At 40.5% G+C, this 26,039-nt stretch overlaps 1 protein-coding gene across 1 annotated transcript in view; it reads right to left on the bottom strand.

Moving 5' to 3' along the window:
* Positions 1–75: 75 nt before the first annotated feature.
* stac (SH3 and cysteine rich domain) overlaps positions 76–26,039 on the bottom strand; it is a 64,763-nt gene continuing 38,799 nt past the window's right edge. Inside the window, exons 2-3 of the mRNA XM_073812483.1 lie at positions 1,470–1,815; positions 76–137 (exon numbers count right to left, since the gene is read on the bottom strand). Of these exons, the coding sequence (XP_073668584.1) occupies positions 76–137; positions 1,470–1,815 (408 nt within the window). The remainder of the gene's footprint in view (positions 138–1,469; positions 1,816–26,039) is intronic.

The raw sequence follows: 26,039 nt of genomic DNA, 5'->3' as shown, positions 1-26,039 counted from the left end.
CTAATTTCCCTATTTGCACCTGCGGCTTATATACGCACCTGGCGGGGCGGCGCCAGCATTATGCAAATAGATTGTTTAGGACCTTCTGCAATGGCTCCAGGACCACATCTGCATGTTCCAGATTGCTAGGATCTTCTCTGTGCACACAGAGAACAGCATTTTAACAGCACTTCGTGTTCAAGGCTGTTGAACTAAACCTGACTCTTTCCATTGCATGGAAAATGGACTGCTCATTCGATTGCAGAAAACGTAAATAACACTTAACCAAACCTTTTCCTGAATCCTTGGCATTAGTGTATTATATCAGTAACTATTTAACATAGATGCTTTTCAATATTGCATAAATGATTTTTTTAATCTTTAGCAGATAATTCTTTAAATATTTGTGTTATGAGAAATAAAGTTTTCATCTTATTAGCGACAGAAAACATTCTGCCATACATTTAACTCAGTCCCTTCTATTTTCTATTCTTTGCATTTTAGTTTCCATTTGTGTTATTGTTTAGTATGTTAGTATCATTTAGTAGTGTTTTTAGTTAATATAATTTATCTTTTGTTAATAAATTCCATTTTAATACCACTGTGTCTTCCTTGTGTTGATAATACAGTTAAAGGGTTCTACAAGCTCGCCAGAATCTCACAAATCCTGCAGATAAATTTGATGACAAACTCCCTATTTAGATCATTCTTTTATTGTTAAAGGGAAAGTCAGAGTTAAATGAGGGAGGGGTTATCTAACACACACACACACACACACACACACACACACACACTAGAGGTGCAATTCATAGTGTCTTGTGTAAGGCATACTACCCAGTTGTTGCCTCATGTAAAAATCAGTGCATTAATTGCTGAATTAAGTGTTTAAGTGTTTAGGAAAAAATTAACTTATTTCAAGATTTTTTTCTTACACCATTGTTTCTTACCCCATTGTTTAGGCACAAATTCACTTAAATTGTATACTTATTTTCTCAGGTCATTTTGCTCATCAAGAAAATACATATTGGCTCAAGAATTGTTAGATATTTGTATCGAAAACAAGACAAAAATACTAAGTGATTTTTTACAGTGTACCCATCCATTCCCTTGCGTAGTAGTGAAGGGGGTGGGGGGGGTTTGTTGTTAGGTTTCAAGAAATTTTCCTTATTTTCAAATCCCAATGTTAACAGGTATGGTCTGACTTGATCCTTCCAACTATAAAAATAATTTTGGGCACAGTCCTCAAAAAACACAATCATTAAAAATTCTGAGAGACAAAGAACAAATTATTTATACTGTGTTGTTTGACATTCACTTCACATTTCACTTTACTCTAAATAATTAAACCATTGTATGTTGTTTTCATTCTCAGTAACAAAACATTACGGAGAACAGATGGGCAGATGTATAATCATGAAAGGGATTAAAATACTCTTTGCTGTCTAAACAAATACATCTTTTAGCTGAAATACTGAAATATGTCCTCTTACCTACAATCATGTGGTTGCAGATGTCACAAAAGTGGGGTTTCTTAAAGATATGCTCCAGAAAGGTGTGCGCATTGGGGTCCGTCTGGCGTGGGGCCCGGGACGGGGAACAGATCGTGATAGGCAGATTGCCTGGGATTACGGAGGGCAGCGGAGGTGGTGGCAGAGAAATGGCGGGGATGGAGACGGATACGCCAATGGTGCTCAGATGGCCGGTGCTGCTACTGATGTCTGAGAGCAGTTCTGACTTAAACTTCCCATCCTCAATTGGCCGCTGGAAAAAGTTATCAGCACTTTTGCTGCGAAAACTCTTGGTCTTAAAGGATAGTGAACGCTTTAGCCTCTGCAGCTGAAATAAAAATAAAACACAGTGAAACAAACACTTAAACAGGTTAACGTACAGTGGGGTCCAAAAGTCTGAGAACACAGTGCTCTGCAATATTTTGAGGTCACTATTTAATAAGTAAATTTATGATATTGATTGCAGCTTTGTATAAAAACTCAAGTTTTCTGTATTTCATTGAAGCACACAAAATAGTAACCAACTGAATCATCAGAGTTTGTCATTTTAAATGTTTGTCATAAATACAAAACAGTAGCATTCACGTTAGTGATCTCCAACTTTTGGACTAGGGTTGCACCAATACCACTTTTTCATTACTGATCCAATTTCGATTCCAGATCTCTGAGTATCCGCCGATCCTGATACCAGTCGATCCGATCCTACCATTTTTTTCTTGGACAGTTGAAAATTGCACATGCACAATCATTTAAGACAATAATAAATGTGTACAGTGCTTTCTGTAAAGTCTAGTATACTGTCATTTAAAATGATTTACAAATTACAAGAACATTAGTAATTATTAATCATGACAGTGTTTAAGAGAACAAATATTATGTATGTATGATCAAATAAATAGGCTAAATATATTTTCCTTTATTGCGCAAAACTGTCACAGTAAAAAAGGCTTTAGTGTGCAGATGGTTATTTTGGGGATGATGCGCTTGACCTGTCCTTTACGCTTAAAAAAAGTTCTGTAACTCTCTTGGGCACCTTAGGGCCATTTCTCAAATGGAAGGCTGCATCCTCTGGAGATCGGATATGCAGGCTGCATACTAGAGATGTGCACAAATGGTCAAACGTTTGATCTGCAGTAACAATTCGAATAGAAACAATGTTTGATTGTTTTTAATGCGCCACCACAGGGTTTAATCTTTTACAGACTTTAATGTAAAATATTAATGAAAATGTATTTGTATGTATTTCTGATTGTTTTGGCAATTCAAAACACAAAGTAATTTAAGTATTTTAAGTTTTAATGTTTGTTTTTGTCCATGGGCTCACGTGTTAATTAAACAAGATATTTTTTAGCTTTCTGTTATATAGTTTTCTTTATTTTGTTAATATGAGTTAAACGAGAACAAAATAAAATACAAAACATTTATTATATGCGCTGCTCTGTGGAAAATGAACCGGGTAACTAAATTCAGATCTTGTTCAATCCATCTGTTGTGCTTCTGGACATTGGCATCTAGGCTTTGCTGCGCTGGACTGAGCTTGGGGCTGGCCATCCTGCTGTTTGTGAACAAGGCTGCTTTATCTCTCTTGTGTTTAAATATATTGTCAATAAACCTTGTGAACTATACTCTCTCGCAGTCTGTCCTTCGCTCATGACATCATGGCAATCTGACCACTACTTGGATTCAACAGGGCAGATCCTTTTCGCTCTGTGTCTATCAGCAGCAGGCTTTCAACCTCAGTGCTACCACACAGGAGGTGGGCTCCTTAAAATCTCAGGTCACTAAGCTATCAGCCAGATTGGAGATACTCTTGCGCGAGACGGCTTCAGGAAGCAAAGCTGTGGCCTCCGGGCACCACAACGAGTCACAACGAGCCACAAGCCAATAAACTGCAGGTTTACGATGGCGACCCCAATGTCTGCCAGGTGTTTCTTTCACAATGCACCCTGATGTTTTCATTTCAGCCTTGTCAATATGCTTCCGAGGAGGCTAAGGTGGCCTATGTCTTAACCATCTGGGGTCTAAGAGGTTTTTAGGTCCCTGAGGAAGTTTTTACCTGCACTGACATTTGTGCTTTTTTCAGTTGTTTAAAAACATAATAATGGCAAAAGTCTCATAACACTGTGTTAAGCACAAACTGGGCTACACTATTATATGAGCTACATGTATGTACATGTTCGTATTTTTGAGAGAAAAATGTTTTTGCATGGTTTTTGAAAAAGCAAAAATTTTAAGTCACTGATATAAGTCCACAAAACTCATTCATAGGCAAGGCAAGGCAAAATAGGCAAGGCAAGGCAAGGCAAGTTTATTTGTATAGCACATTTCATACACAGAGGTCATTCAAAGTGCTTTACATAGAAATGAGAAAACAAAAAATCAAAGATACATGAATTTAAAATCTCAATTAAAATAAAATAAATGTGATTTTAATAAAAATTGTTTAAATGTGTGAAAAAGAATAAAACAGGAATAAAAGTATTAAACAGTTAAAAATAAGAATAAAAACAAGAGAAATAAAAAGAATTAAAATAGTGCATATAAAATATAGTGCAATCAGTTCGGACGCAGCATAGTGCTCATTCAGTAAATGCATAGCTAAACAGATGTGTTTTGAGTCTGGATTTGAATGTGACTACTGTTGGAGCACATCTGATCTCTTCTGGAAGCTGGTTCCAGCTGCGACTGGCATAATAGCTAAAAGCTGACTCTCCTTGCTTTGAGTGAACCCTTGGTATTTCTAGCTGATGTGATCCTAATGATCTGAGTGATCTGTTGGGTTTATATTCAATGAGCATATCAGCAATGTATTGAGGTCCTAGTCCATTGAGTGATTTATATACTATTAATAATACTTTAAAATCAATTCTAAATGTAACTGGTAGCCAGTGTAGAGACCTGAGGACTGGTGTGATATGTTCATATTTTCTGGTTCTGCTCAGAATCCTGGCAGCAGCGTTCTGAATGAGCTGGAGCTGTCTAATGGTCTTTTTGGGAAGGCCAGTGAGGAGGCCATTACAATAATCCACCCTGCTGGTGATGAAAGCATGCACAAGTTTCTCTAAATCTTGTCTGGAAACAAAGCATCTAATTCTTGCGATATTTTTGAGGTGATAATATGCTGATTTAGTTATTGCTTTGACATGACTACTGAAACTAAGGTCAGACTCCAGAATCACACCAAGATTCCTGACTTGATTTTTAGTTGTTTGACCTCTAGCGTCAAGGTATGCATTCACCTTGAGAACTTCATCTTTGTTTCCAAACGCAATGACTTCAGTTTTCTCTTTGTTTAACTGAAGAAAGTTTTTGCACATCCAACTGTTAACTTCATCAATGCATTTTCACAGGGAGTCAATGGGACTGTAGTCGTTAGGGGATAGAGCTAAGTAGATCTGAGTGTCGTCTGCATAACTGTGGTAGGCAATTTGGTTCTCTCTCATTATTTGGCTTAGTGGGAGCATATACAGGTTGAACAGGAGTGGCGCAAGAATTGAGCCTTGCAGGACTCCACATGTCATGGATGTCCACTCAGATTTATGGCCACCTATACTTACATAATAACCTCTCCCTTCTAAGTATGACCTGAACCATTTTAGGACCATCCCAGAAAGCCCGACCCAGTTTTCCAGTATGTCAATAAGTATGTTGTGATCGACAGTGTCAAAAGCAGCACTGAGGTCGAGTAGCACCAGCACTGATAGTTTGCCTGTGTCTGTATTGAGGCGAATATCATTTATTATCTTTATGAGCGCTGTCTCTGTACTGTGGTGTGGTCGGAAACCAGATTGAAAAATCTCAAAGTAACCATTAGAAATTAAGAATTTGTTCAGCTGATTGAAAACAACTTTTTCAATGATCTTGCCTATGAAAGGAAGATTTGAGATTGGTCTGTAGTTGCTCAATACAGTGTTATCTAGGTTGCTCTTTTTCAGGAGGGGCTTAACAACTGCAGTTTTAAGGGACTTTGGAAAAGTCCCAGAGATAAGGGATGAATTTACCACTTCTAGGAGATCTGCTTCTAAACAGTTAAAGACACTTTAATAAAAGTCTTTTGTTTACATGCATACACGTTCGTTCTTTTTATTGTTTATCCTTATATAAGCGTATAAAATGCTGTATCCACACCAGGGGTGTATTCCAGAAAGCAGGTTATGTGACTTACCCGGGTAAGTTTAGGAGTAAGTAAGCGGATAACCTCTGCTTTCAGTTCCAAAAACGAAGGTAACTTTCGGGTTATGTAAGTAACCATAGCAACTGACTCTCTGAAGATAACCTGCTCCGGAGCAGGTTATGTTGCAGGGTAAGTTCATTTTAGTTAATAAAACGAGGCTCCGGAGGATGTCTGCGCATGCGTGTACTTATGATGAGCTTGCAGCAGGCGTGGAAGCATATATTTTGCATAATATTACAATGTTAAAGCATTTATTTTATTACATTTACAATCGCGAATATTTATTGCTGTCTTGTATGAAAAATGTATGATATTTCTTTAAAAAAACATTTTTTTTAATAACATGGATTGATATTTGTGATTGAACTAATTACTATACATTTAATTATGTCCATTATTAATAAAAATTGATTCATATTTGTGTTCGGACTAAATACTATACATTTAATTAAGTTCATTATTAATATATCTCCAAATATCAGTGGATGTATGAAACACAATTCCATCAGTTAATAAATGTTAACAATAAAGTACATTTCCATATCAATTTTGTCAATTCATAAATAAACTCATCTTTCACTTACTAGATAATTTGAGATGAATCTAAAGTTCTAATAAGTGTGTGATCAAATACATTGTCATTATTGAGCCAGAAATCTTCACATATGTTACTTAAGTGACAATGTGGCAATGTTACAGTAAATGGGTATAACAAATAGAAACACATGACGCCTATCATAATAATAATTACTGAGGGACAGAAGTTACCCCTGCCTGCAGTCTCTGATAGGCATGTGCATGACCCTCAATATGACACCCATGATGCACAGGCACGATTTAACACTGACCCACAGAGTGACACAGGTGAAGCTCAGACTTCATTAGATGAAACACCATTGAATCACAGACATGGCATAGTGGTCAGATATTTTCTATTATCAGTTAGAATCATGTACACAATGAAATGAAATGATAAATATTTTTTTCATAGTATAATATTTATTTCTTAAACATGCACTTCAGATCCTTAGCCCCCTCTCTACATTTGATCTATAGTTGGTCTTTTTCTTAGTCACCTTTTTTCTTTAAAATTGGCCTTTTGTGCTTTCCTGAGCTATCATTTTTGAGCCAAAGGGAAATTGAGATATTTGGTTATATTAGATAATACAGGACATTTTAGAACATGTTACTATGAGCACTCATGTAACATTTCTATTCTTCACTTCTGTCACAGCAGATCCTAATCGTCCAATGCAAATGAATGATAATTTTTAGTGTAGTGTACTGAAAAGCATTACACAAAATTATTGAAAATATTACAAGAGGGTGCATTAATCTATCAGCTATCAGTAAATGTTAAAATTGATGATACAGTGTGGAAAGTCCAAAAACTAAACAGGGTGACCCAAAGGAGCAGAAGTGAAATAAGTACAATGTAGTGAATATAATCATAGTGCATTTTATGCATACACAACACAATCATATTAAAAAAAAACTGTTAATAAGCCTTATGTCAGATTTATGCACTTTATGTGCCACAATTCTTATGAAAATTAACCATGGTTTCATTGGTTGTCAAAACCATGGTTATTTTTTGGTTACCATGGTTTTACTGTAACCATGTTTTTTTTTTACTGTAGTAAAACCATTGTTAATTTTTGTAAGAGAAAAATCTAATTCAATATAATTAATATATTTAAATAATATTTAAATAATGTGTATTTTCGTTGAGACACATATAATATTGGACTTAAATGGGGTAAAATAGGTCCGTATTAATTAATTAATTAATACGTTTGACCTGTTTTGTAATCACGCACTTATATAACATTATAAAACGTTGATTTTGCCAGAAACTATTGGTTTATAATGTTATTTCTCATTTAAAAACTTCTAAGTTATCTGACGTTTCCATGGTGACTCGTGAAATCTGTGATCCATTGACAATGCCTTTATGTTGTTACCGTAAGCACGCATTAACTCTGGGTTACTTTCAGCGGGTTGATTGAACTACCTTTTAAACTATGTTTTGGAACCGACATACCCAGAGTAAGCAAGTTTGGGGTTGATCAACCCAGAGTTCAGGGTTTATCTGATGGTAAGTTAACCCTGCTTTCTGGAATACACCCCAGGAAATAAAGCTACACACAAAGATAATTGAATTCATTATCTAATTAGCTACACAATCTGTCTATCAATATTTTCCATGAAGTCATTGGAGGAACGCACGAGTCAGATGACGTCACGATATTTGACAGCGCTGTTTGGATATTATGTATTATACTCCCGCCAACTTTTACAAACAAGTTTGACCGCTGGTTTTGAACGCGAGTGTAATCTCATATACAAGTGTTCCGATGTAAATAGTCCTCAGATTGTATATTATAATCTATTACAAGACGTGCATGTGAAATCTGATGTAAACAATGGAAAATATATCTATATTTCACGGATTATACGCATTTGTGGACAAAAATGGTCATTGGATGTACTTTGTTGGAGAGTTTTTATGGGTTATTCACACATCTGAAACAGACTGGATTCGATTCGCATTCCTTATACCAGCACAAAGGTAAGGAGTCAGTTTATATTATTCATGCTGTCATCTGGACTTCTGTAACAAAATACTATATTTATGATGCTAGAGCAATTGTATCTCAAAACGGACACCATACACTGATGCTAAACCCTTAGACCTTGTAAACGATGTATAGTAGTGTTATTATTATTGTTGTTTGTACACAGTAGGCTATATTGTTAGCAGCATTAAAAAAAACTGACGTCTTTCCGTCCCCGAGCTAGTGCGCGTCGAAAGGTTAATAGACAGTGCAGGTCTATAGATTATAAATGTTACTGATGTTATAATAGTTATAATTTCTATTAGGCACTTTTACTGCTGCTGCTCTATCTTTCTATTTATCTCTTACCATTTAAAAAAAGCTTAATCCACTCATTATTTCAGATTTAAAAGTCTACTTGCGGTCCCAGTGACAGGTGACTTTACTTACAGCTTTGCGTTTTTTATATCTTGAGTCAGCATGAGCTTTGCTCGTTCAGTGCAATGCTTGACATTAGCATTGCTTTTTAGCTACCATATCTGTGCAAACATTTTTATAAAACTATAGAAACCGGAGGCACGCTAACTGCACTCGAGCTTTAGCGCGGTAGCGCTCGCGGCCATTCTCAGATCGACTCGGGTTTTACACAAAATATTAATCAGACTTGGGACCCAAAGTAATTAAACTAGGACCGACCCCGACGTGGAACCGCACAGTCTCGGGTCTTCCGTGTAGTCCTCTAATGATAAAATGTTTTCTTAAAATACACATTTCTGTTTTAATAAATGCTTATAGTAAATCATAGCATATTGCCTAAACATAAGGTAGGCACAAAAATAATCAGTGATACATTTGCAACCCATTAAAAATTAGGGTCGCAATGGCATTTCAAAAGGTCGCATATGCAACCATTTTGTTCGCTGGGTAGTTCCCTGGGCCACATTCCACTACATGTCATGTGTGCATGCGCAATGGTATCGCAAGAAGTACAGACTGTATTATTATTTTATTATTAACGGTTTATGTATTGCCAACAGACAAATCAAGCAAAAAAGTATCATTAATAAGTACATTCCAGGAGAAGAAACTCATTACACATAATGTATGCTAATAGTTAGAAGCTAGCAGAAGGTCCGCCGTATCCAGAGGTGGAAAATAACAAATTACATTTACTCACGTTACTGTAATTGAGTAGTTTTTTGTGTACTTTTACTTTTTTGAGTAGTTTTTAAAACCTGTACTTTTACTTTTACTTAAGTATGTTTTGTTTAAAGTACTGTACTTCATTACATTTTAAATCATATATCCGCTACTGAGTAAAAAAAAAAACAAGGTGATAAAGACGCGCCACGGATGATTGATTGATGCGCGGGGAACCGCGCAAAAAGAACCATGGAAACGGAGCAGACATGCGCGCGCTAATGCAGACCCTCGATTCAATTCTTATGAAAGATTTAAACGACCACTTTCCACTGACGCGAAGCGATTGTTTCTTTCATATGAAAGGTAGGATTCATGCTTTTGAGTACAGAATTGCCGACCGGGTTTTTACCGCTCATTTGCACAACGCTTTTTAATAACATGCGCATTATCTTCCGATGTCTAGCAGCTTCGCGTCAAGTTAAACACAACTTAAGAACGTCCTCAAGAATGTTTAGGTCATTAGACATTGCAGAGAGAAAGAGCGAGAGAGAGAGAGAAAAAGAGAAAGAGAGTGAAAGAAGAATAAACGTCTTAGACATCAGGTACCCAGGTCAGGGAAGCTATAAGACAATGAACGTGTAAAGGATAAAAGTATATAGCCATGGCAACCATCTCATTATATGCTCATTTAAACTATAGTTTAATAAAATAATGTATGTTACCAGCAATACATCAATTACAACCTTACCATAGTGATTGTATTTACTAGCTGCTGACCTCATATTATTTTTGCTTCAAAAGTGCATAACTCACCTGTAAAAATCATTAAACAATTCCATAAATGTTTCTTAGTTTAAAAAAGCATTTATTTTATTCACTTTTAGTTATTGCACTTTTATTGTAAAGATGTTCCTACAATAAAAAACAACTAGTTTGAGATTTATATTCCTTTGTCATTTGTGACCAGTCACTGAAAGTAGGGACACAAGTCGGATCTGGGGCATTTTGAATTATTCACATTATTAAGATGTGTAAATAAAAAAAAAAAAAAAAGTACTTGAGTAGATTTTTAGACCAGTAACTTTACTTTTACTTAAGTAAAATAATATTAAAGTAACTTTACTTTTACTTGAGTACAACAAATTTATTACTCTTTCCACCTCTGGCCGTATCTTGGGAAAGTGATAGACACTGGGGGTACGTTAGGCTCGTCGGAAAAGCCAGGTCGGTAAGGCCCGGTCTTGGTTAGTTTGGCAAAACACTATTACTTGGTTAGTTCATGTAGAATTGTAAAATAAAGCAGTTAAATATTTTTTGTAACTTTCGAAAAGTACGATAGCTGGTCACTTGCTTTGTAGGAGAAACGTCTCGGTTACGTATGTAACCCTCGTTCTGAAGGAAGGGAACGGAGAGGTCACGTTGTGACCGATGAATTGGGAACCGTTTCGCGGCGACCTATCTACTTCGAGAAACTATAAAAACGCCAATGTACTTGGCATGAAGGTATTTGCATAATGCAGGTGCAGCCTCGCCAGGTGCGTATATAAGCCGCAGGTGCACAATACCAAAATTAGCTATATTATTGCTGAGAAAGCCGAGCAGCAGTGCCCGGCCTGGTAACAGCAATGGAACAGCAAACTGTGGCGACTGGACATACGTAACTGAGACGTTCCCTTTCAGTCGGTCACTACGTCGTCCCTACCAAAACGCCAATGTAGCTGAACCCTTCCAGTGCCTGCAAAAGCCCTCCGCCCTCCACATAGGGGGCGGAACCTGAGCCGAAGTGCAGAAGGCCGGTCACTACCTGTTCCTTAACCCACGATAGTGAACCAGCATACCGGGGAAGCGACCTTAACTGGGCGGAGTTAGGAACACTGCGGAAGCCAATCCCCTAAGAAGCTAACTGGATGACTTAAGAATATGAAACAACTGATGGGTTGCCCATACAGAGGTCTCTGAACAGTACATGGTATGACAGAGAGGCGCAGAGCAGGCTATGCCAAGGGAAAACGTGGAGGATTTTAACCCCACAGACTATACACACATAGGAACCCCACGTAGGGGACACAATGTGAGCGCCTAGCCTACACAGGTTTACAGAGAATACATCCGTGATAGGCTGACAGCCGATGCTCCGCAACATCGGCCATCAAAGGCGGTGGAGGAGGGCAAAAATAGTTTTGTGACGTTTTTTTCTTAACGGCCTTCCATAATGGTGCAAATGTGCAGCATACGACATACGAGCCGACCCTCAGTGTTCTTCACTGGTTTAAAGAGAGAACCCGAGAGGATACCGGTTTGATACGAACACTATAGAATCTAGTGAACGTGTTAGGCATCGCCCAGCCTGCAGCTCTACAAATGTGTGTGCCAAGAAAATATCCCCTTCATCATTACACCACCACCAGCAGCCTGAACCGTTGATACAAGGCAGGATGGATCCATGCTTTCATGTTGTTGACGTCAAATTCTGACTCTACCATCTGAATGTCGCAGCAGAAATCAAGACTCATCAGACCAGGCAACGTTTTTCCAATCTTCTATTGTCCAATTTTGGTAAGCCTGTGTGAATTGTAGCCTCAGTTTCCTGTTCTTAGCTGTCAGGAGTGGCACCTGGTGTGGTCTTCTGCTGCTGTAGCCCATCCGCCTCAAAGTTCGACGTGTTGTGTGTTCAGAGATGCTCTTCTGTATATCTCGGTTGTAACGAGTAGTTATTTGAGTTACTGTTGCCTTTCTATCAGCTCAAACCAGGCTGGCCATTCTTCTCTGATCTTTGGCATCAACAAGGCATTTGCGCACACAGAACTGCCACTCACTGGATATTTTGTCTTTTTCTGACCATTCTCTGTAAACCCTTGAGATGGTTGTGTGTAAAAATCCCAGTAGATCAGCAGTTTCTGAAATATACAGACCAGCCCGTCTGGCACCAGCAACCATGCCACTTTCAAAGTCACTTAAATCACCTTTCTTCCCCATTCTGACGCTCGGTTTGAACTGCAGCAGATCGTCTTGACCATGTCTACATGCCTAAATGCATTGAGTTGTTGCCATGTGATTGGCAGATTAGAAATTTGCATTAACGCGCGCAGTTGGACAGGTGTACCTAATAAAGTGGCCGGTGAGTGTATATGTTATGTAGTTCCCCAACTTACGCTTGTAAAAGTGACGCAGCAGTCACACTGACGCATACACGCACAAATCCATGTCCGTGCGCGTCTTTGCGTTCATCCACGCACAACCGCATTCAAAAGTCCAGGTGACGCCACGCAATTGAGTAAGCTTATGAAAACAGGAAGAAAATAAAGTAAGTTTCTAAATAATAATGATAATCTTATTTTGACTCTATCACTATTGGCTTTTGTAGATGGACATGAAAAGGGAAGCAAAAAGGAGAGATGAAGTTAACCCCCAGGGGTCCAAAAATGCGGCGACGCGTTTTGAGGTGTTTTCTCCTTATTTTTCTTTCTCCTTATATTTTAGACACAGTTATTCACTTTCATTTTCTTCATGGCAACTTTCAGTTAGGCTGCACTGCCGGATCTTTTAAGTGTGTGCTGTAATATGATTCCATATATTGTTTACAATTCCATATTGCGCTTTACACGCGAAACCGTTTTCATGAGCGCCGCGTTGTTTACGCGGAGACGCAAGCTCGAGCACATGGACGCCATATGCGATGTGTTCATAAAAAGTTCATTCGCACTTACAGAAACACGTTATAAACAGAAGCCATCTGAAAACAGATTTTTCTAAAGCTAATCACTGCAGATGTTTATCTGAGATGTTCTGAATTCAGTCCAAATGTACATGATACTTTATCTGAATGTAGGGCTATATTTACCCATCAGTTATGTATGTAAGGGTATTTCTGTGAACAATTTATGCTAACAGCTGTTTATAACTCTCTTACAGGTCTGCATCCCTCTAATCAGTACAAAACTATGAAGTGGAAAAACAAATTCACACTTTTTGGACATAAAGTTATATGGTAACATGAGCCACATGAAGTTTACAGCTCTGTTGTTTATCAGTTTCTTATAAAAGTTAAGTTTTTGAATAGGGTTTGTTTCCAAATAAACTGAAAATGTCCTACTGACCTTCATTTCTATTTTTATTATATTGTAAACTTTTTAATAAACCTCAAACAAATATGTATAAATTTATTTGTCCTCACATTCTTTACTGTAGTTCCCTCTCACATTACTGCCTCATTATGCAGCTCATTATGCAGCTCATTATGTGATTCTTTTGTTGCTCAGCTGTCAATCAACCTTCTCGCATACGGCCCCGCTAAACAAAAACTGTCTTACAATTTCTAAATCAATATATTGTTTTATGTGAATGAGTAAGCAGAATGATTTTCACATCATATTAAAGAAAAACTCTAGATTACTAGATTCTGTTTAGAAAGGTCTTGTTAAAACATGTTTAGTATGGGTTTTGTGGTATCAGTGACTTAAAAATGTTGCTTTTTTAAAAACCATGCATAAATATTATTCTCTCAAATATACAAACATGTACATACATAAAGCTCATAAAATATTGTAGCCCAGTTTGTGCTGAACGCAGTGTTATGAGACACTTGCCATTATTGGGTGATTCTCACGAAAACTTGGTTTTAAAAATGTCAAGCATGAAAATGTAAAAATTGCTTAAATTTACTTTTTTCCCACCAGACATCAAAAAACAAAGTCTGGAGTAAATGGGAACATTAATTTAAACACTTTTACTTATCATTTAACACTTTTTGTAACATAATTTAAAAAATTAGTCCTAAAAAATCTCATTACCCCAACAGTCAGAAAACATCAACACTGACATATTTTCAAAATGACATGGCAAACCTGAAAGAACATAATTTGGAGATTCTGCACATGTATTTAAAATCAAAGTATTATGCTTCTATTAATTAAATTAACATTTAATAAGCATCTGTTGCGGTAATGATAATCAAAATGTCGTGTAAGCATTCTGACAAGACAATATTTCAAATTAACTGTAAAAAAATTATCTTACCTGGTAGCCATCTTGAAGTAACTGGTCCATGTGCTTGGTCACTCAAAATCAAACTTTATTAAAATTCTGTATGTGTGCTTAAACTGTTCTCAAAAAGTGTTGCGGAGGATGAGAACCTCAGGCATGGACACATAATTTTCCTAATTTTTCTTCATTATTATTATACATGAATATTCAGTTAATATTTTTTCTGTCATCTAAAGTAGTCTAGCAAAACATCCATTTATTTTTTTTCTAAATATTTTTGTGTTAATTTGAAATTACAACATAACGCATGTTCAAACACAGCCGGACACATTGCGGTAATGAGAATTTCAGCAGAAAATGAGATAAAATTGACAAATTATAAATTCTTATGTTGAAATCACAAATTGTGCAAGGTAGAACACAGTATTGTGTTAATTCTGATGCTTTTTAATATTACTATATTACACATTTTATAGCTAAAATCATTAGTGCCGTAGTGTTTCAATGGTTTCGTGAGAATCACCCTATTATGCTTTAAAGCAACTGAAAAAAAGACCAAATGTAAGAGCATGTCACAACCTCTGACAGTGTCCCAAAATTGTCGGACCCCAGAGGGTTAAGGGAGGTAAGACAAACTACATCCTCACCGAGTCAGGTCTCAAACATTAGAGGAAATATCTCAGGGAAACCTCTTGTCAAGTCTATAGGATTGCATTGTTGCTGAGAAAATCAACACATTTATGTCTTATACTGTTGTGTATTGTCAGATATGAAACTAATATTTAGTTTACTAATATTTAACTCTAGGACACTACATAAACACTTAGCAGTAACTATGACTGAGATTATGTTAGTATAGCAGTTATAAAATGACTGGTTTCTTAAAGGAGCGGTGAATCAAATACTCAATTTTAACTTGATAATTTGTTATATAAGAGGTCATCATACATAAATGAACATTCTGCAAGTTTCAGAACTGAAAACGTCCGTACTACTGAAATATAACAGTTCCCTTTCAGTCGGTCACTACGACGTCACGTCGTGACCGACGAATTGGGAACTCGCTTAGAGAGACCAATCTGCTTCGTATACTACTAAAACGCCAATGAACTTGGCCTTGAGATATTTGCATAATGCTGGCGCCGCCCCGCCAGGTGCCTATATAAGCAGCAGGTGCAAATATGGAAATTAGCTTTTTCGCTTCGAAAGCCGGCATTATCTGCTACTGAGAAGCTACTCTCTGCTCTTCTGGGAACGGTTGCTGAAGTTGATTGACAAGCAGTACTAACACAGCGGACGCTCGCAGTATTCCACTGCTCTGCATATTTTTTGTTCTGAGTTTTGTGTGTGCGTTGCCTCTCCCTGTGCGCATCATCAGCTGAGCACCTAAAGAGTGATTTCCCTAAAGAGTGATACGTGAGAGCTCTGTGTCTTTTTAAAGACAGCCACTCTCTCGTATATGCGGAGATCAGCATCCTTTTCAGGATAGCTTTTCGCCCGTGCGATCTTGGATGCGAGAAGTATAAGGGTTCCAGTGACGGTCACGAGCGCTGTCTTCGTGGTCAGGCATCGAGCACTCCGGGGCTGCGTTCGTGGAGAGTTTCTGTTCTCTCTGTGAGAGCATAACCCTCTTGGATTGCGATGACGACTGTCGTTTCTACGGGAACGCTGTCCGCGCCTTTGCAGTGCTGACGCCGCCATGGTGCGGCTGTCAAGCGCTCGCAGGGCGCCCTTCGCGTCACTACGCTGAGTAGGACGGAGGATGCGTCCTCCACCTACCGACCTTCTCATCCTCAGCCGGTTGAGGCTCCGGTGGAGACTGCAGAGTCGTGTTCTACGATGTCTGCCGAATCCATCGGACCTCCTTCTGGTCCCGTCACTTCTGCAGCATCAGAGGGGTCTCCATTTTTCCTCCGAGGCAGAGTCATTCCGGAGATGGCGGCCGTGCCCGCTCGAGAGGCGGAGACGGTAGAGTTGGAAAGGTTAACCCCTCTCCGCCCGAACCGTCCCGCCCACATGATTGGTACTTCGGAGCTGCTTGGGCCTCTCGGTCCTCTCCTCCTGTGCCTTTCTTTCCCGACGGCACGAAGAGCTGACGTGGTTTGCGGCCGTCCGGCCGTTCAGCTTTCACCCCTCACCTCCCTCACCAACGGAGCCGCTAAGGGCGGGGACCCCTTCAGTGGAGTGGGATGCGTTCCTGGAGGGACCACCCAACCCTTCCCTCCCGTGTTTGTAGACAGTCGTCTGGTTACGGACGCTGCCCATCAGGCATGCCGGAGAGGCGGCTTCGGCCCTGCACGCACAAACGTTGCTGCAGGCTCACCAAGGATTTACGAGGGAGGCCGCGACCTTCAGTCGTGCGATGTCCACCACAGTGGTTCAAGATCGCCACCTTTGGCTGTGTCTGGCTGACATGACGGACGCAGACGAGAACAACTTGAATGCTCCTGTCTCACAGACCGGCCTCTTCGGCGAGCCAGGGGAGTCATACAGCTCCGCTGCGCAGACTGAGGCGATCTCCTAGGTCATGCCCCGGCGGAAGAGAGCTGGCCTTGGTCCACCACGCCGGCTCCTCAGTCTGCCTCTCGCCGTCGGCGTCCTGCGGCGACCACCTCCGTTCCCCTCCTCGGACCCCATCTCGGCAGCGCAGGGGAACCGGTCGTCAGCAGCTCGCCCGCTTAGCCGCTCCCCGTGACATTCGGGAGTTTAAGTGGCCAGTGAAGGGCGACCCGGATTGGCAGAGGATCACTCTTTAGGAGATGGAGCTCCTTCACCCCGGTCGGGTGGAAAATCCTTGGTTTGCATATGTTCCACCGGCTGTTCGGCCGGTACCCACTTAACCACACATAAGAGTGCATTCCTCTTCCCTCTCTAGGTCTCCGGAGGATCGAGAGAGCCGTGAGCGGGTACACACCAGCTCCCCTACCTCTCCTCTATCGCCAGCGGGTGACCTGAGGAGTCCGAGCTCTCCGCTGAGGAGACCGGACCACCAGCACCCTCATCGGAGTCTGCGCTCTCCGTAGAGGAGACCAGACGACCGTTACCCTCAGCGGGCTCAGGTCAGTGTCACACACACATACTGTAGATGTTTATGCTGTCACAGCAGACGCACCGGCAGTCCCACCTGTCTCGCTTCGCTGCCCCACCGCGGGTACTTCGGTAGTGTCGTTATTTCTCCTCGTACGGTGCCTGGGTGCTTGGCTTCAGTTCCCAGCCCGTTTCGTTGGGTTTTACGCATGATCCGCCTTGGTTACGAATCCGGCACACCCCAAAATTCGGGCTTTCGTTTCACTGTGGTGAAAGCGTCCGATGCACATGTACTGCGTGCAAAAGTCGATATCCTGTTGGCGAAGGATGTTCGAGCCGGTCCCTCTTACCGAGATGATGATGATAGGGTTTTTCCAGCCTTTATCTCATAGTACCCTAAATACGCGGCGGGTTACGATCTATTTGATTTACGCACCGGCTCTACGAAGGTGTCCTTTATGGATGATAACGCCGAGGCTCGTATTTCAATATTCAGATCGGTTTGCAGCCTTAGACCTGTAAGACGTGTACTTTATGTGTCCATCTCCCCTCGCTTTAGACCGTTTTTTCGCTCTGCGGCGTGGGGTGGGCATATTAATACTAAGTACACCGTTCGAGCTGTCTCTCTCTCTCTCTCTCTCTCCGTGTCTCCATGTGCTAGTTGTTCGCATTCTGCTTTTATGTACGTCGACTTATAATAGCCCGTTCTTGGCAGACGTGCGCGAACACAGAGAGTTAATGCTTCGGCATCTTGCTCGTTTTTGTCTTCAGGTTGACTGGGAAAGAGCAACTTTTGCCCCGTGCAGAGGATCCTTTTTCTCAGTATGGAAATAAGACTCGATCGACTAATTGGCGTGTTTTACAAGAGCGCGCAACCAGTCAGTTCTGACTTGCCTCGGTTTAATTCGAGGGAAGTACGCGGTCCCTCTGAAACAATTTCAGAAGCTCCTGGACATATGACAGCATGCTGCGGCTGTGACACCGCCCGAGCTGCTTCATATGAGACCGCTTCAGCGTTGGCTTACGATCGAGTCTCGAGGAGAGCGTGGCACACCGGCATACACCGTGTAAACATTACACCTGCGTGTCATTTCAATTTTCCCCGTGGTAGACCCGGCATTTCCGATAGAAGATGTGCCCCTGAGGGGTCTCCTGGCATTCTGTAGCATGCAATGCCCTCAGCACGGGATGATCAGCCACGTATGACGGGCTTGCAGTCTCAGGGGTGTGCATAGCACCCCAACTGCCGCGAGCGGTGCGCTGTATATCTGGGACTTGTACGCTCCGCTATGGAGATGCGAGGGAAGGATGTATTAGCCGACACCGATAACATTGCGACTGTTGCATTATTTACCGTTAAGGCGGTTTTGCGCTCTCGTCACCTGTCGCATCTCGCTCGTCATCTCCTCCTTTGGAGTCAGAAGCATCTGAGGTCCCTTCGTGCCACTTTTTTCCCGGGTCGCTCAATACAGCGGCAGACGCGCTTCCCGAGCTGCGCCCCCGGCGAATGGCGACTCCTCCCCCAGACGGTCCAGCTAATTTGGATGAAGTTCGGTCGTGCGTAGATGGATCTGTTTTTGCGTCGCCGGACGATACCCACTGTCGCCTATTTTATTCACTAACCGAGGGCAGCCTCGGCGTGGATACGTTGGCACACAGCTGGCCGCGGGGGATGCGTAAATGCGCATTCCTTTCAGTGAGCTTTATCGCACAGACACTGTGCGAAGTCAGGCAGGACGAGGAGAGCCTTTTTATTAATCGTCCGTACTGGACGACTAGGAATTGGTTTTCATAGTTAATGCTCCTCGCGACAGCCCTCCCTGGCGGATTCCCCTGAGGAAGGACTTTCTTTCTCTAGGAAGGGGCACATTTGGCACTCGCGCCCCGACCTGTGGGATCTCCATGTATGGTCGTTGAGCGCGCGCAAGGTTTAGGTGATTTACCACAAGCGGTATCTAACACAATCGACGCGGCTCGAGCTCCGTCCACAGGACGGGCTTACGCATTTAAATGGAACCTTTTCGTCACCTGGTGCTCTTCGCAACGCGAGGACCCCAGAGAATGCCCTATTAACATCGTGCTTTATATCTTCTACATAGGTTAGATGGTAGGCTGTCCCTTCGCCATTAAAGTTGATATCACCGCTATTTCTGCTCTTCACTCACTCACTATCAACGGCAGATCAGTTGGCCAGCATGATTTGGTTGTTACATTTTAAGAGGCGCTCGCAGGCTAAACCCCTCGCGCCCTCCCTCTATTCCTCCTGAGACCTGTCCATGGTGCTGAAGCCCTTCAGGTCCTCCATTTCAGCCTTTGCAGTCTGCGAGTCTGAAGTTTTTGTCAATGAAACTCTGACCCTGCTAGCATTGGCCTCCGTGAAGAGAGTAGGGAATTTACATGCATTCTCTGTTGAAGATTCGTGCCTTTAGTTTGGTCCTGCTGTCTCACTGAGACCCAGACCAGGCTACATGCCCAAAGTTCCCACCACTCCCTTCAGAGATCAGGTGGTGAGCTTGCAAGCGCTGCCCCCGGAGGAGGCAGACCCAACCGTGGCTTTGTTGTGCCCCGTACGCGTACTGCGACTCTACGTGGTTGCACGCAAAGCCTCAGGACCTCAGACCAGCTCTTTGTTTGTTTTGGTGGCCAGCAGAAAGGGAAAGCTGTCACTAAGCAGAGGATGTCTCATTGGATAGTTGATTCTATCGCCCTGGCTTATAATCTTCAGGGTATTCCTTGCCCCTTTAATTTGAGAGCGCACTGCACACGGAGTGTTGCCTCATCTTGGGCTCTCGCTCGTGGTTCCTCGCTAACAGACATCTGCAGAGCTGCTGGTTGGGCGACACCTAATACGTTCATTAGATTCTACAGTGTTCGTATCGAGCCTGTATCCTCTCGTGTTCTTTCCTCATCAGGGGGAGCACGGAGAGCAGTCTCGCAGGTCGGCTTGCAGCCTCCAACTGATGCTTGAGCACTGCTTTGCTTACTCAGCCACGGCTGTCTTTTTTCCTCAACTACGGTTGACTTTCGCCCACCATTAGCCCTTAACGGGGTGGTGGCTTCCGCAGCGTTCCTATACCGCTCAGATAGGGCGCTTCCCAGTCGCTGGCACTACTGTGGGGTTAAGGAACATCTAGTGCCCGGCCTTCTGCCTTAAAACCTATTCTCCTTCTCCTTAAGTGGAACCGGAGGGCTTTACGCAGTCACTGGAAGAGGTCAGCCCTCAGTGGCGTTTTGGTAGGGATTCCCAATTCGTCGGTCACGACGTGACGTCGTAGTGACCGACTGAAAGGGAACGTCTCGGTTACGGATGTAACCCTCGTTCCCTGAAGGAGGGAACGGAGACGTCACGTCCCGTCGCCACAGGACTGCCCCCTGCTGTTTATCGCCGGTCTCTTTCTCCCGGCTTTCTCAGCGAAAAGAAGCTAATTTCCATATTTGCACCTGCTGCTTATATAGGCACCTGGCGGGGCGGCGCCAGCATTATGCAAATATCTCAAGGCCAAGTTCATTGGCGTTTTAGTAGTATACGAAGCAGATTGGTCTCTCTAAGCGAGTTCCCAATTCGTCGGTCACGACGTGACGTCTCCGTTCCCTCCTTCAGGGAACGAGGGTTACATCCGTAACCGAGACGTTTTTGGCACCAAGCCAGTAAAACAAGCCAGTGTGGAATTCGGAAATCTATGACGTCAAAGTAGAATTGAAGCACCGCCCCATAACCAAATACAAGGACCACTTTTGTAGCCCCGCCCACAGCTTCGCGTGACACACGTGTGTCTCAACAAGTAAATATGTCTTTAAAGATTGACAAATGTAACCAAAATGACTTTTAAATACATTTTTTCTGAGAGACTTTTATTTTGACGCGGTGATCTGTTATGATAGACTGGAAACGCATTTTCGGTTGTGGAAGAACCGCGTGGGAACAACACAGAAGCTAAATACTTTAATTCGGAGACTTGGAACATAACATTAAATGTGTATAAAAAGTTTGCTTTTGAAGAAGTTCCAGCTCGTGTGGGGAGTGTTTGTTAACTTTGTGTACACGGATTCATTTGTAAAGAAGTCGATGGTGGATTTGCAGAGAGACTGTGATTAAAAGCACCACTTATATTGGATCTGACAACAATGACACAGCATTCACAGTAAGACATTTTACTTTGTTTAAGTTACTGCGTTTCACTATTGCTTTGTTAGAAGAGATTGATTGATATGTCCTGTTGTAACATCAGTGTCTAAACACGTTTGTTTGACTGTTTTAATTTACTAAAAACATTAAACGATTAATAAAGGTACAACACTTAACAATACGACTGTAATTTAAAGGTAGAAATATACAAATTTGTTATAAGGAAGGATTTATCAGCCGCAGTTTAGATTCTGATGCCCGTTTACTGTGTTGTATACGGTAATTTAGGCGAGTTACATTTGAAAGGTCCAACACTCAACAAAGCTTATTTTTTATCATATAACTGTGGTATTTAACATTACGTGAATGTAAAAGCGACCTCACAAGCACAATCGAAATATACAAAGTTATTGATAAGGATTTATTAGCCGCAGTTTAGATTCTGATGCGCGCTTACTGTGTTGTATACGGTAATTTAGTCACGTCGAGTTTTGTTTCTACTTTAGTATACGTATTGTCATTTATGTGTATCATATTTAGCACCCAGAATCTTTTGTGGCTCAAACATATTTGTGTTCGGCTGCTATTTTTATCAAATTAATGTTTTTAAAACATTTGCCCACATGTAATGACGGGGAATGAAGCCGTCCAATCATAGCAGTGGGTGTTTACGTCCAGGTCTTCAATGCGGCCCGCCCCTTCAAACGAACCATTTCTCCAGAGAGCCACTAATCCATGTTACAAAATAGCCCATTACTTATTGTTTTTGATGTTTTTGAATGTAAAAACCATGCGGACATCATAAGTAGACATCAGGCAACAGTATAAAACAATAAAATCGACAAATTCACCGCCCCTTTAAAATATTGTAAAAAATATTCTTGTAAAAATAAATTATTAATCATTGCTATTATTGTATAATGTTGAAAATATTTATCTGCTGTAATTTTTCCAAACATTTTATGCCATTTATGCCTCCAAACATGTTAATGATGTTAGGTATGATGAAGATAAAAAGTCAGCAAAAAATGGGGGGCCTATCCCCCAGTAGAGCTTTATGTCTAGCAACGGCCCTGCTTAAAGAGGAACATTTTTAAATTAAAGAATAAACTAAATGTGGCGGTGGTTGGGACAGACTTCTGGGAGCGAGAAGAGGAAAGGATATAGACAGAGAAATGAAGAAAGCTTGTGTTTGATCACGAAAATGTCGTGATGTTTTGTCAGGATTGTCGCATGTACGCGAAAGAATAAATGAAACGAACAATTTGGTGGTGGGAACTAATAATTTTAAAGTTGAGGCAGTGAGACCATGAGAGTGCCTGAAGTCATCAGAGAGCTTAACGTTAATTAAAACTGCCAAGACAGGTCGTATTGAAGAGAGCCTTATGGGAGAAGCCTCACTTTATGTGTGTTTTTCATACCAACAATGTTAATAAAATGATCAAATGCATTCAGTGGCACTCATAATTTCTCTTATTTTCACTGGAAAAATTTGGCTAGTGGAAATGCTGATTGGGTGGTAACTTTAGAAAGTTTTCCAGCCACATTGGCTGGTGATCAAAAAAGTTTATTTAGAACCCTGATTATAATTAGTTTGTTTTAAAGTAGAGATTTCAGGCTTTCTTTGGATATGTGTATCATGTTTGTGTGACAAGTATTCTTAGAGTTTTAATTGATTTTTGTAACGTGTTTTGAGAGACAGCTGGCGGGAAACAGAATGCGCACCCTGTTTATTTTCTTTATTTGACAAAAACACAAAGATTTGTTGTTATTGTGAATGTACACATTAAAAAAGACCCTTCACAGTTTCAAATGATGTATAACACGTAAGTGTATGATTATTAACGATGGAGTATTTTACAGTTTTTCAAGATTTCTAAAACACTATAACCAGGCTTTTAAAAAAAAAATGTTTAAACAATACCACCATTTTTGAAGAGGCAAACCCATTTTGCTGAACTATAAACACTATTCCCCTGCTTTAAAGGGCGTGTTGCAGGTAAACAACCACTGTCGATAAATGGGTACATAAATCACTCAAGATATGTAAATAATTTTTAAAATGTCTCAAAAATAGTCTTAAAGACCATTTTTTTTACGCGTCTGGTATTAACAGGTTTTTTTTACGCAATTCGGCAATGATGTCACATTGGGGAGAAGTGGATGAAAGGTAGCCTCAGCGTAGTATTATAACTATGGCGACTTACTGGAATGAGAAAGAGGTTGCAAGAGCCAACATGTATGATGCCAGGGGCGCAGTGGGACCAAAAATCCCCCAGGAATTTTTGTAGACCACCGGCCCTCTGTGGTCAAAAAATAAATAAAAAAATAGGGTAGAACGTGCTCATAAACAGGAAGTAATAAATGGAATATTGTGTGCATCTTTGAATAACTGTAAGAATATTTCCTTTAAATATAAATTTTGTCATATAAAGTTTTGAGAGATAATAATGTTTTTTCCACTGTTATTGCTTATTTAGACTTGTTAGTACGGTTAAAAGCGTGTTTGGAGCATTTACCTCAAAGTTTATTTCAGTAAAATTGCTGTTTTTCCGGTAATAATAATACAATTTACATGTCAATTCTGCTTCCTTCTCTGTTTATTCATTTCATTATGCTGTTGTGTTAAGTTATGTAAATGTATTGTCATTTGACGTTCATTGTCGTTATATAAATATGCTCGTCAAATATTTAAATCATATGCAAAATAATGTGTGCATTTTTAAAAACCGTAAGGATACAACTTTGAAATTATTTTTTGTTATAAAGTTTTCAGAATTAATAATGTTGTGAGAATATTTATTGCCATGCGAGACGTTTAATGCCATTGAATACTTACGTATATAATATGGAAATCACATAAACATAGTAGGAAATATATAATGTGGTATATTGCAAAGGTACCATGCTAATTATTATTTATGATATATGTGGAGATAAATAAACCTTTGCAAATCTGCTGATTTGATCCATTCATGTCCTTACCAGGCTAGAGATTTTTAAACATCCTTAATTCACACTTACTAGTCTATCAAATAATATCTAAATATATTGTTTTGTGGAAAAAAAGATGCTTGTTATATTGTTTATTCCAGGGCTATTCAATTAGTTTGTCGTGGGGGCCAGTTCATGAAAAGCATCTCAAATGAGGGGCCGGAGATATCAGTGATGATGAATACATTTTCCTACATTGAAACATACTCATGTTATATTTTGAAACTGCATAAAAACACAATCAGTGCATTGTACAACTTTTTCTTTTTCTACAAACATGTATTTTGAAACTGCATTCAACACCATTAGTGCATTGTTAGATGTCAAAGTAGTTTTTGTTCATATGTTGTATTTTAAAATTGCATAACAACATAAGTGCTTTATAAGATGGCCAAGTAAGCTTTATTCTCCATTTAAATGGGTAAATAAGAGCCATATTACACTCATTGAGAATTTAACTTATTTACTCACTGAAGTACACATAACCAAAAAGTTTATAATATGAAACATAATTTTTAGTTTTATGCTGTTTTTGTCAAAGCTAACTATTACAGTAGCCCTATTTAAACTACAACAGCCATCTTAATAACTGGGAAACATTTGGCTACCTTCTAATAAGACAGAATATATTTTTAGATTGTGCAAGAGCAGTAAAATCAGGTGTATGTTTGTCCGCGATACGCACACAGTGGTGCAGGTGCTGGGCTGTGCGCAATGGGTGATTAACTGTTACTCGTTTTAATTGCATTCTTGTGTGAGAACGATGACTCGCATAATATTTGAGCCTTTGAAGAAACGGCTTTTTGTTTAGTTCACAAAATCGTTTCAACGAGTTTCCTTTATTAAGACATCTAACGTTAATGTCATTGTGGATAAGCATAAACATATCAGACAACAATTGTCGGAAAAGGCAGTGTTTTAAGCTGGAAATACAACAAATAAAGTTAAAACAGCCATAGCTGGTCTCTTAACTCACCACTGTCAGCTATCGCGTCTTGAGATGCGGGCACGAGCGGGGGAGGCGATCACGTTGAACTTGTGGACCAAAGCGTGAAAATAAACACGTGACACAGCTGCTCACACCAGTCACATGACTCGCGCTCTGCAGCTCATGCTGTATGAAACAGACGCACGCGCATCAACTCGTAACTGTAGAGCCCGTTGTCTAACTAACTACATTTATTCTAGTCTTTTTTACAGACTACATTAAGGGCCAAATCAAATTACCTTGGGGGCCGGGTTTGGCCCGCAGGCCGCCAACTGAATAGCCCTGGTTTATGCGATCATAAGGAATCACACGATCCTTTAATACGCAGAAGCAGCGGTATCGGATCTTTTTCTTTTTGTAAATCCTGGACATGGTTTGACCTGTCGAACGGGTTGAGCACTTTTATATACTTTGTTGAGCAGAGAGGCTGCACAGTTTGACCAGCGGAAAGCGGCCGCACATTAGGGCGCCAGACGGTGTTAACTCGCAATGTATAACTTTTATCAGACCGGCCCACCGGGAAAAGTCCCGACTCTTCAGCCTATGTGCCGGGGCTTAT

This window comes from Paramisgurnus dabryanus, chromosome 17 (assembly GCF_030506205.2).
Source record: "Paramisgurnus dabryanus chromosome 17, PD_genome_1.1, whole genome shotgun sequence".
Taxonomy (NCBI): Eukaryota; Metazoa; Chordata; class Actinopteri; order Cypriniformes; family Cobitidae; genus Paramisgurnus; species Paramisgurnus dabryanus.
Note: the sequence above shows the minus strand (reverse complement) of the source record. Positions and strands in the feature narration are given on the sequence as shown.